Source organism: Osmerus eperlanus, chromosome 12 (assembly GCF_963692335.1).
Source record: "Osmerus eperlanus chromosome 12, fOsmEpe2.1, whole genome shotgun sequence".
In the NCBI taxonomy this organism is placed as follows: Eukaryota; Metazoa; Chordata; class Actinopteri; order Osmeriformes; family Osmeridae; genus Osmerus; species Osmerus eperlanus.
The window spans coordinates 2,614,302-2,626,616 of NC_085029.1; the positions used below are offsets into that span (position 1 = coordinate 2,614,302).

Consider the following 12,315-nt stretch of genomic DNA (forward strand, 5'->3'; position numbering starts at 1 on the left):
CACACTTCCTGTCTAGAGAGGAAGTTGGAGCGTTGGTGATCACAGAGGAAGTGGCTTCTTATTGGCTGCTCCCCTGAAGGTGTAAAAAGTGGTGAGGCCCCTCCCCTCCATTGCTTGGCTCGTTTGCTTCAGCTTGCATCCAGCAGTCTCGCTCTGCCAAGACTGAGTTAAGAAATGCTCGAGTGAGGAATCTCATGTGGCCGTTTGGTGGGAGTCCGTTTTGTCTGGGCCCCCTCTAGTGGGAGCTCTGGGCGCTGCAGGCAGTCTGTCTGCAGGCCCCGGCTCCTGGCCTGGCTGGCTGTCTCACAGCCACATACACAGGGGCTCTCTGGTGCCTTGTGGCTGCAACTCTGCAGTGTGAGTATGTGTGCTGCAGTTTGTTTGTGTGTGTGTAATATATGTGTGAAAATGCATCTATGCATGTCGAGTGTCAGAAATGGGAGAAATTGGCAGATATTCCCTAGCAAAACCATCACTTCCAGAGGTAAGATCCATCATCCAAGATCTCATCCATGTCGGGGTACACTTTCCCAAGACCATGAACAACACAATGACGTTATGCTAAGAACATCTCATCTCTTAAATGTCTGGAGCCATCGTCGAAAGCTTGTTGGTGAATGTGCAAGGTTTATGCATTTACTTGGAACCAGTGACTGAACATCTGTACAAGAACCAAAAAACCAAAACAGAGGCCATGTCTTCAGCACCTTAGAAGTGACAGCCCCTACAAGCTCTCGGAGAGACGCTCCAAGGGACCATTTCCTTCACCGAGTGTGACGCGTGTGTGTATGTGTGTGTATATGTGTGTGTGTGTGTGGGCACTTCACTCTGTTCAGTTGTGTTGCAGCGTGTTGGACTCTATGGGCGGGGCAGAGTCGTACAGAGTGTCTGTATCGTGCGTGGGTTCCCCGGCCAGAGTGCAGGGATTGGATAGCGTTCCGGCGCCGCAGTCACAGAAAAACCTAGGCGACACACACACACACAGGAAGTGACACGTTAGGAAATGCTCGTCACAGCGACAGTCCTGAAGATGAGAGAGAGAGAGAAGCTCACCTGTCGTGTCGTATAAACTCCACGTCGTGGCCTTGGTGGCATTTCTTGATGCAGTTCACACAGATGGCGTTCCTGTCTGTCGTGTTACAGGTATGACATCTGGAAACACGGATCAAATGTGTTAGGCACAACTCAAGACCTGGGGGGAGTAGGTGTGTGTGTGTATGTGTGTAGTACCTGTAGAAGTCATGCATGGGGTAACTGGTGTAGCTGGAGATCTTGTAGAGACACTGCCCTCTGCTCACAGCTTTCTCTATAGCATCCTGGTTGTTCATGATCTTATTGTCTGACAGGAGAGAAACAGGGAGGAGGAGAAACAGGGAGAGGAGAGGTCAAGAGAAGCAAGTGGACAAGATAACTCTACAAATACAGTTTTGTATTCCAACAATAACTTCCAGGCTTGTACACCTAAGGGTGCTTTCAAACCCATTAGTCCGTTTGCTTGGTCCCAATCAGTGGATGAGTTGCTACTTTGTTGCATTTTTCACACGGTCCTGTTTTAAGCGAACCAACGTGTGTAAAAAAAACAATGAAGTTTGTAAAAAAAAAAATTTAAAAAAAATGACGCGGTCGTACAGGTTGTTAATCTATTGGACAGAAAATGTGTGAGGGAAAATCACTTCCTTGTCACGAACAACAAGGGAGCAACAGCAGCGTATTGCAATACTATCTTTAATTGTTATGATTTGGTGTTGCACAACCACGTTTTTTTGGGTTGCTCGTTGGTCTTTTACTCAGGATTAGATCCAGGTTATCAAACCATGGGAATTATTTTTTTTCCGTCCGACTATTCCATAGAACATCACACACTTTGTTAGTTTTTTAACTTTCAACCAACATTGGTCCACTGTGCAATGATGACCCTTTATTTCAGTATATCACTAAATAATTGAAATACCTCGCTACTCTTATGTGTCTCCAAGTAACTCTGCAATATCATCAGCCCATATTTGCCGAAGAGCCTTCACTTCATCATTCCCCCACGTTTTCCCTCAACTAATTTCGCTGCTAATGAGTGGCACGGCTGTCTCCGCCAAGTGTCAATTCCTTTTTCAACCCACAATGCACTACATTTTGGTTTGCTTCCGGGAATAGTTCAATATTAAGTCCGATTACATTCAGACCTAAAGCGAACCGAACCATGGTTCACTTGGAACCGGACCGAGTCCCGTCTTTTTAGGGGGACCATGGTTCGGTTGTTTGGTCCGCACCAGAGTTCGAATGCGTGTTCTCACTTCTCCAAACGAACCAGACTTTCAGAGAAAACGAACCATGGTCCGAAACGGACCAAACATGTCAGGTGTGAAAGCACCCTAAGTGTCCAGCCTAGCTATGATTAGATATACAAGCACAGGGATGGGATTAAACCATTTTTCAAAGTATATATTCAAGATCGATGGGCCAGGGCGGCTGTCCCAGGGTCAGGCTCAGGGCAGCCGTCCTAGGGCACTTCTCCAGACTAACTTGTTGCCTTGGTTGCACTGGTGCGCCTAACTTTTTTTATTTAGGTGCACCAGCACAAAATTTAGGTGCACCCAAATTTTTCCTTGCGTCGCCAAAATTTCAAGGTCACCTTTTTATCATGGCCCAGCTTCGTAACTCAGGGGTCCGCAATTAATTTTTACAAGGGGCCACATGAGAAACCTGAAATGTGTTGGAGGGCCTCATCAATTTGCTCACTATTCATTTTCTCCCATTGTAAAAAGCAGTAAAGTATATATTTTGATTAGCTGCTACTGGTTATCAGAAGAATAAGGATATTCTGTAAATATTTATATAAATATTTTAGATTTTGGTGTAGGTCAAATAGGAAAGATTATAGAAGTAATAAACAGTATAAACAGCAACAACAGTGTTTCATTTTATTTGTAACCAGTTAATCTTCACAAACACTGAAAAGTTGTTTTGCAGTATGTTAAAGATGTGGAATTGATCAACTTTATACAAAAAGCAATACGTTTTTTTCAGTTCATTTTGTTCTGTGAGAGAAATCCAGTGGGCTTGAACAAGTGCATGGAAATCTGTCTGAATGTCTGAGGTGGATATGCGAAGGACAGCTGACAGGTAATGATCAGGGTCTGCAGTTCAACTAGCAAACCATCAGCCCGCGCCCACTGAATCAGTCAAGTTCTTATTATGTCCGCGTTAGTTTTTTTTCTTCACAGCTTTCACTTTGACCTCAGTAAACAGATACTTAGAAGTCCATGTCTTGTTAAAAGTTAATCAGTGGCAAATTTTTTCATTTTTGAGGGCTAACCAACAGCTAACTCTCCTGTCGGTGAGGTTGCGCAAGCGCACATATGTAAATCGCCTGATCACTGTAGTCTTTCAGGACTACATATTTACTACCGCTCAACACATTTATTTATTTTAAATTTTTGATTTACCTCACGCGGGCCGGATTGAGACAGCCTGTGGCCGGTTATGGCCCGCGGGCCGTACAATGCCCAGGTCTGCTAAACTGACTCTCTGGTGCTCAGGTCGTAATTTCAATCACACAGCATGGAGCTACAGGAATATCTGGACCACAGCCAATCAGAGGCAAAGACCCGCCCCATCTCTGTCTCTGATTGGTTTAGACCACGATATGATCCAACCATGAGTGTCAGTTCCGTCTTAGGATAACAAACGCTTCGTTTGTGGAGAGACATCGGAGGCGAGGAGGTTAGGTGCACCGGTGCGACCTAGGAAAAAATTTAGTCGCACCCGTACACATTTTGGTCGCACTCTAGAGCCCTGTGGGTCAGGCTTAGGCTCAGGGCAGCCGTCCTAGGGTCAGGCTCAGGCTTAGACTCAGGGCAGCCGTCCTAGGGTCAGGCTCAGGCTTAGGCTCAGGGCAGCCGTCCTAGGGTCAGGCTCAGGCTTAGGCTCAGGGCAGCCGTCCTAGGGTTAGGCTCAGGCTTAGGCTCAGGGCAGCCGTCCTAGGGTCAGGCTCAGGCTCAGACTCAGGGCAGCCGTCCTAGGGTCAGGCTCAGGCTCAGACTCAGGGTCAGGCTCAGCCGTCCTAGGGTTAGGGCCAGGCTCAAGGCCAGGCTCAAGGCCAGGCGTCCTAGGGCCAGGGTCGGAGGTGGCTGGGAGGGGGTGGGCTGGATACCTTTCATGGTGACGTTGACCCCGGAGGCCAGGAACAGACCCCCAAAGCGATTGTTGAAGATCTGGTTTCCCTCTAGCGTGGCCGTGGCGTGGTTCGTGATCTCGATACCTGACACAGGAAGGGAGGTTTGTTGAGGCTGGGGTGGGGTGGGGCCCGGGATAGGACAGGCCAATGTGTGCGTGTGTAGTGACGGGACAGACAGCTGGCTCACCTGCAGCGAAGCCGTCGAAGATGCGGTTCTTGCGGAGGACCGGGTGGCTGTTGGTGCTGATCAGCACTCCAGCCTGGGCGTTCCGGAAGATGTCGTTCTCCTCTAGCAAGCCTACAACATAAACACACCGCTCATATCTACAATATGCAGCTTTCGATGTGTCTATTTATCCATTCCATATACGTGTGTGTATGTGTATGTGTGTGTGTGTGTGTGTGTGTGTGTGTGTGCGTGTGCGTGTGCATGTGCATGTGTATGTGTATATGTATGTGTATATGTATGTGTATATGTATGTGTATGTGCGCGCGTGTGTGTGTGAGAGAGCTACCTCTCCCTCCGTTGAAGATGCAGATGCCTCCGTCTCGGCCGTCGTGGATCTTGTTCCTCCTCAGCGTGGGGTTGCTGTCCGTCTTGATCCACACGCCCGCCATGGCGTTGTCGAAGATCTCGTTGTCCTCGATGAAGCCCAGGCCAGAGTTGTAGACCAGGATGCCCCCGTTCTGCCCCCCCCAGATCTTGTTCCGCTTGATCTTGGGGTTGCTGCCCGTCCTGGGGGAGGAGGGATGGAGGGTTAGGTGTCTCTGCTCTGTAAGGGGGGGTGGGGGGGGTGGTAAGACTGCGGGGGAGGGTCTTACCTGATCTGCACGCCAGAGTACATGTGGTTGTAGATGTCGTTGTCCTCCAGAACACCATGACCATTGTCATAGAAGTACACACCCACCTAGGAGAGGGGAGAGTGAGGAGAGAGAGGGAAAGAGAGTGAGGAGAGAGAGGGAAAGAGAGTGAGGAGAGAGAGAGAAAGAGAGTGAGGAGAGAGAGAAAGAGTGAGGAGAGAGAGAAAGAGAGAGATAACAGCGAGGGGGGGAGAGAGAGGGAAAACGTTTTTTCTTGTGGATTAACTACACAGCCACCGGACGTGTGTGTGTGACCTGCCCAGATGTGAGAATGTGAAACGTGTGTGTGTGTGTGTTACCTGTTTGCCACTGTGGATGCGGTTCCGGCGCAGGACTGGGGTGCTGCCGGTGGTGACCCACACTCCTGCCAGCGTGTTACTGTACACCTCGTTCTCCTCAATCACACCCTGGCCCTTCTCGTGCTGAGACACACACACACAAACGCTTCTGTACCAACACTCCACTCCTCCTGACATGTTCTGAGTGTGTGTGTGTGTGCATGTGTGTGTGTTTACCACATATATGCCTCCATGCTGGCCATCGTGGATCTTGTTGTGTCGTACGATGGGACAGCTGTTGGTTCGAATCTGGATTCCCGCCAGTGCGTTGCCATAGATATCGTTGCTCTCGATTAAGCCCCGCCCATCTCCGAAGATGTACACGCCTCCTTGGTTACCGTTAAAGATGGCGTTGCCCCTGTTCGCACGCACGGAAATGGGAGTCAGGGTAGGGAGGGAAGAGCAGGCACAGATGGACAGAACGGCTGCTCCCGGGAGCGCGTCTGTGTGGTGTGTGCGCATCCTGTACCGTATCGTGGGGTCGCTGTTAGAGGTGATCCACACGCCCGCAAAGTTGTTGGCGTAGATCTTGTTCTCTATGAACTGGCCCCGCCCCTTCTCGTGCACGTAGATGCCCCCGGTCTGGCCGTGGTGGATCTCACAGCGCACCACCGTGGGGTTGGCGTACGCCTTCACCTCGAAGCCCGCAATGCGGTTCCTGTGGATGTTACAGCTCTCAAAGTAGCCCTGGGGGAGGAGGAGCAGGAGGAGCAGGAGGAGCAGGGGCAAGAACGGAGGGGAGAGCAGGAAAAAGAGGTGAAGAATTAGCATCCAGTTTTGGAGTTGATCAAGTCCAGGTGAAGGCAGGTGAGAAGTTCCATGTCGTGTTGGGGGGGGGTTACCATTCCATGATCGAAGGTGAACACCCCGACGTCTCGTCCGTGGTGGATGTGGTTGCGTCGGATGATGGGGTTGCCATGGTTTTTCACCCAGATGCCAGCGAGCGCATTGTTACTGATCTCGTTATCCTCATAGATACCCTTAGAGCAGACACACCGTAAGACCACCAACAACATGCGTGTGCGTGTACGCCTGTGTAGCAGTCTGGACGTGGGAGTGCCCGTTAGCCTGTGTAGGATCCAGGAAGTGTGTGTTTAGGAGAAAACAGACCGTGTGTGTGTGTGCGCGCGCGCGCTTACCTGCGCGTGATCCGTGATGTACAAGCCCACGTTCTCACAGTCGCTGATGTTGCAGTGTTTGATGGTAGGACACGCCCCCTGGCCGCTCACACACACAGCGGAGCCCACTGCAGGCAGAGAGAAAGCGCTGACCACACTCCTCGCAACAGCACGGGCATCAACTCTGCGTGTGTGCAGGTGGAGCGGATGATGCAGGGAGGAGGAGTTTACCTGTGCAGGTGGAGCGGATGATGCAGTGGTCGATGTTGGGGCTGCAGTTGACGGTGATCTCCAGGCAGTGGTGGGCATTGTGGTGCTGGGCAGACTTGTCATCGGGGTTGAACTGAGGAGGGAGACATTCCACACATCACACCCCTATAGCCCTTCATACAAGCTGGGTCACAGAGCGCTTCACACAAGCCCAGAGGACTACACCTCATCCAACCTAAACCCTCGAGGAAGACAAGGAAAATCTCCCAGTAAAACGTATTGAGAAAAAACAGATAACACACACACAGACTGATTAAGAGGGACTGTGTGTGTGTGTGTGTGTTACCCTGATGGTCATGTATCCCACGTAGGCGTCCTCCGATCCTTCCATGAAAACGAATGTAGAGTCGCGGGTGTTCTCGATCACTACTTTATCAGCTACCTTCCCAGGAGCTGCGAGGAAGAGAAGTCTGGTTACGCACGCACGCACGCACACGCGGCCCTTCATGGTGTGAAAGCCCTGCTGTACCTGCTCCTATCATGGTGATGGGTGATTCGATGTAGATCCACTCGTCTGTGTAGACGCCAGAGTGGACGAAGATCAGGCCGTCAAAGTGAGCCTCCTGCACGCCGCCCAGCGCGTCCTCGATGGTGTCATAGTACTGCACACACACCCCACACCACACCGCACCTTTTGCTTAGAATTCTTCTCATGGTCATGCAAAATTGAACATTGAAACTATGTGATGAGAGTCTCTTACCAGCATGTTCTCTCTGCCTTTATATCTGGCTGGGTTACTGTAGAAATGCTCTGCAAAGCCCGGTTTTACATGGGCTCCTTTATACTGCAGAATAACACACACACACACACACACATTATGAACACTTACTACACTCAGATAATCAAGTCCATATACACACACAAATCAATACACACTCACACAACACTGTTACACACCTACACCACACACAGACAGTACCACACAACATCAGTACACATGACACATCCTAAACACACACACACACACACAAACTGACCAATTGTTGGAAACTCTCCTTCCAGGGGTTGGGGTGTTCATGCTCCTCCGGGCTGACCTGGTAGAACTTTCCGGGCTCAGGGTGCATCATGGGACGCGTGTACTCAAACACCTCCATGTACAAACGCTTCCTGGATGGCAAACACACACACAGATTCCCCATGAACCTTTCAAGATGCAGTTCTTGCTGAAATGTAAATGTAATTATTCATGATGATGTTGAAAATTATGTTGAATTCTTCTGGGAAAGAGCTAGACTGACCAGAGTATGGGGTCGTTGGCTAGCTGGCTGAAGCGTTTGCAGACACAGGCTGCCTGACAGAGGTCCTGCTCCAGAAGATAGGAGAAGATCTTCAACACCACCTCATCTGGAAGCTTCTGTTGCAGATACTGCTCTGCTGGTGCTGCTATTCAGACAGACACATGATTCAATGCAAGTCTACACAAGACGTGTGGGATAGGAACATATCCACATAACAGCCAGAAAAACAACAAAATGGCCAATTAGCTTATAGCTAACTGATCTTTGTAGGATACGAGCATGCTGTTGTTTCATTTAGAAGTCGACTAGTTTCAAAGAAGCGCCTATAAGCAATATGATTAATGTTCCTGTTGGAATGTTCCAGAACACCCACCTGGTGGGTCGTGGCTTTTGCCAGACACCCGTGCTCGCTTGGCTCGGTGGCCAAAGGGCTCTGTGGTCGAGGTGGAGGCTCCCTGCTAGAGGACATCAGAAGTTAAGTTCACGTGAACACACACACACACACACAACCTGGTCCACACTCTCTCTGACTCTCACTCTAACACTACGTGATGTTTGTAAGGGATGACCTCCATGGGGCTTTTGCTGGGGCAGGCGGAGGCAGTGGCGGCAGAGGCAGTTCTCTTTGGCAGCAGCGACTTGCGGCGGAGCTGGTAGGGGCTGTTTTGAGCTCCTGGTCCCGACTCCTCCACAGCCATCTCGGCTGGTGGAGCCTCACCATCTGAAAGGGAAGAACACACGTTAGAGCCCCCCCATTCAGCTCAGTCACCACGCACGTCAAACACACACACACACACACACACACACATTACTGACCCATCACATGGACAAGACATTGGGAACTGGCTAAATTGTATGCCAGGCCAGATATTGCTGCAACATCGCATTAACATCATTGCTTGTGCGACTATGCATGGCTTTTAAACTCATGGATTTGACTTTTATTGGGGTAAGTGTGTGGCGTGTCCACAGTAACAGTTCAAAATCCCACTGACATTTTCGTCCCCAAGTTGGAGAGAGCGTCGTGTTAAAAAATAAAATAAAAAAAATTGACAATATTACAGAAAAGCCGGTAGACCCTTGCATACGTGAGACAAAGGTTGGTGACTGATAATGACAGATGCATCCCCGCAGCCAGACGAGGGCCTGACCGTTCACTTAACCAACCAACATATCTTCTCCAAGTTAAGGGCCGGTCTGGACCAGACAGTGAGCACTGGCCACCCAAACCCATTTACTCACCCCTGCAATACATTTAAGGCCTGGGGTAATTAAAGTTGACAGGTTATGGACGCCTAACGTTTTGTATTCAGACTAGCCTTTTACTCAACTGCGTAGTTTGCAAATCCGCGGTGTAAACAAATAGCATTAACGTAGCCAGACAGATGGTTAGAACTGCCGGGTCTGAGGAATGGGCTCTAGTTATGGTTAGCTAACAAAAGCAGAGGGTCTCATTACTAAAACAGGGACTTCACATTCCAGCTACAAGAATGCATAAGCAATGCTGCAATGCTGTATGTCTAGCGTATGAGCTGGTTAGCCTCAGAATAAACGAACTAACCGTAGCAACCTAGCTAGCTGACCCCAAAAATGGCAGTCAGAAGACAACGCAGATTTATGTCGTCAGACGCGTTAGTGACAGCTGAGAATACAATGCCATAATGGCACAGGGTAGTCCGAAGTCTTGTACTCGCGCCTTTGATTAACGGTCACAATGTTGGAATATGGGCTAGTGAGCCGTGTACGCAGTAAGCAAATGCAACTAATGCACTCCCCCAACCTCCCAGAAGCTGGCGTTAGCCACAATCACTGGAGCCAAACAAAGCGCGGCCTGGCCTAAGCAATAGAGCAAGAAGCCTCGGCTTTTCCTAGTGAAAACCCTCTGTCAGTCAGTGTACATTAATAGCACGGTTTGAATACACGGAGCGATTGTTATTGGGCTACCGTACACATTTACACTCTAAACGGTGTGCCGACCGCGACCTGACTCACCTCGCTCCCCGTTGTTCCGTTCGGGTTGCACCGGGCGCGGCCTCGACACTCGCCTGGGTCTCCTGTTGGTGGCTCTGATGGAGTTCATTTGGGGAGTTGGTTGTTAAAAAATAGAACGCTTTCCTCGACCTCCCCACTTCTAGTTTGACACTATGCCCCAACTACAACCCCGTCTGCCTATTTTTCAAATAACATCCAACGAACTGCAACCGAAAACAGCTAAATTAGGGCCGTAGTTATGTTTTTCCGACTGCTCCCCCGTATTGCTACTCGCTGCCAGCTCCGTCTCTCTCAGTTGCAGGAGGAGCCATTAACCCACACGGGGACACTATCGAGAGAAAAAAATCGAGCAAGTAGTGTTGCCCACCAATCCCCACTAGGAGGCTCTCAATCTTTCCCCTCTGCTACGATCAGCTGCCCCACAAACGGTTCGGTCTGAATCCAGTTTTACTAGTGGGGTTCGATTCCGACTGAGGTCAGGCTAAAGAGTGGCACATGTAAGTACTAGGCTACTCAGCCTGGAATGATGATTTATGATGAAAAAAAATATGTTTAAACTGACAATTAATGAATTGTCTTATGGTCCAGAATAACGGAATAGACGAGTTACGCAACTTCCAATCTCAAGACCCCCATCCCCCCCAACCCCTAGTTTTAAACTTCACGAAGTGAAGTGGACTAAATGTCTCTCCGTTAATCACCGCATCAACTAATTGGATTTGCAAAGCAATTCACTAATCCTGTAATCATGATTTATGTCATGTCAGACAATTGGAGCACTCACCAATTAAAGAGACCATTCTGAATAGGGTCCCTCGAGCTGTACCCTGGTTGAACACTGTGATTTAATTTAAAACCTGCATGTCTGAATAATACGTTGATGATAAAACCCTTGTTTCTAATCTGTCGAAATTCAATCCACCCCGTCGGTCTTTATGTTGCCTGTTCATGACACACTTAATCCACCAGGTGTCATTGTTTGACAAAAAGAACCACTGTTTAGTTTTTTTTTCCGATTGCTTTCATTAGATCAATTGGTCAAAACTTAACTCATTTTTTCAAAACTCTTCACACAGTCTGTATTAGCAACATGCAGGTGGGCCAAACAGTTAATCTCTCCTCCAAAACTCACTCAAACCACCAACACATTGTATACATGTCTCATACATGTCCCATTTGACCACAACACTGGAAACTATTCTCACTCATAAGCATACATTGTCACTCATAACACACTGACTTAAAAAACACTAACAGGGGGCATTACAAAAGTGATGGGCTTTTATCTTTGAAGTTCGAATGATTTTTCACATGAATTAAGTATTTCATTATAGAACAAAAACATTGATTTTTTTTGCAATTGTTTACATGCATTGGTCAACTGAAGCACTCACTCTGGCGAACTGGCTCACTCTGGCTCACTCTGACTCACTCTGACTCAGTCTGACTCAGTCTGACTCAGTCTGACTCAGTCTGACTCAGTCTGACTCAGTCTGACTCTGTCTGACTCAGTCTGACTCTGTCTGACTCAGTCTGACTCTGTCTGACTCAGTCTGACTCAGTCTGACTCTGTCTGACTCAGTCTGACTCTGTCTGACTCAGTCTGACTCTGTCTGACTCAGTCTGACTCTGTCTGACTCAGTCTGACTCTGTCTGACTCAGTCTGACTCTGTCTGACTCAGTCTGACTCTGTCTGACTCAGTCTGACTCTGTCTGACTCAGTCTGACTCTGTCTGACTCAGTCTGACTCTGTCTGACTCAGTCTGACTCTGTCTGACTCAGTCTGACTCTGTCTGACTCAGTCTGACTCTGTCTGACTCAGTCTGACTCTGTCTGACTCACTTACAGTTTTGCTGTTGATTGGTGTGCATTGTCCCTGCAAAATAAATGAATTAAATAAATAAATAAAAGAAACTAGAACCCTCACAGTTCTGTACATTGATCACACTATACATGCTGTTTTTTGTATTTACTATTGGAATTGCATTATCATTGATAATTTGGTTTTGTGTTTCAATTTTGTATTTTTAGAATACGTATAATACAGTAAAGTAGGGTGACCAGATTTGACTTTGTGAAAAAGAGGACACTTAGTCGATTTGCGTCGACGACGACGACGGGGGTGCTGGTCGTGTATTGCATGCCACACTATCTGAACAAAATGACAGTTCTCTGTACAGTCAGAGCTTGCGCAAGCAGGACCGGTCCTTCCTACAGGCGACATAGGCAGCCACCTAGGGTATGGAAGCAAATCGTTACCAAAATTCAAATGCAAATGCATTTCCAGAAATGCATTTGCATTTTAAGAATGTGGCTGCATTATTTG

General features: G+C 48.5%; 1 protein-coding gene across 2 annotated transcripts; it reads right to left on the reverse strand.

The window, feature by feature from the left end:
- Positions 1–375: 375 nt before the first annotated feature.
- Positions 376–10,600, reverse strand: fbxo11b (F-box protein 11b). 2 transcript variants are annotated; one of them, XM_062474057.1, is made up of 21 exons: positions 9,990–10,600; positions 8,567–8,718; positions 8,371–8,452; positions 7,998–8,139; positions 7,737–7,866; positions 7,460–7,543; positions 7,228–7,360; positions 7,045–7,151; positions 6,720–6,831; positions 6,510–6,616; positions 6,213–6,350; positions 5,840–6,057; positions 5,548–5,728; positions 5,332–5,454; positions 4,994–5,079; positions 4,687–4,907; positions 4,359–4,469; positions 4,148–4,255; positions 1,231–1,339; positions 1,054–1,152; positions 376–962 (listed from the first exon to the last, which is right to left on the reverse strand). In XM_062474057.1, the coding sequence occupies exons 1-21, from the start codon at positions 10,075–10,077 to the stop codon at positions 833–835; spliced, it is 2,661 nt and encodes an 886-aa protein (XP_062330041.1). In that variant the 5' UTR covers positions 10,078–10,600; the 3' UTR covers positions 376–832. The 2 variants fall into 2 exon arrangements, with proteins under 2 accessions (XP_062330041.1, XP_062330040.1); XM_062474056.1 differs by having other exon boundaries at positions 7,998–8,142.
- Between the last annotated feature and the right edge of the window lie 1,715 nt (positions 10,601–12,315).

Coding starts and splice junctions, on each gene's coding strand:
- fbxo11b (XM_062474056.1), bottom strand. CDS start 10,077: ATGAACTCCATCAGAGCCACCAACAGGAGACCCAGGCGAGTGTCGAGG. Junction 8,719..9,989: donor ACGGAACAACGGGGAGCGAG/GTGAGTCAGGTC, acceptor CTTCCCTTTCAG/ATGGTGAGGCTCCACCAGCC. Junction 8,143..8,370: donor CAAAAGCCACGACCCACCAG/GTGGGTGTTCTG, acceptor CTGTCTGAATAG/CAGCACCAGCAGAGCAGTAT.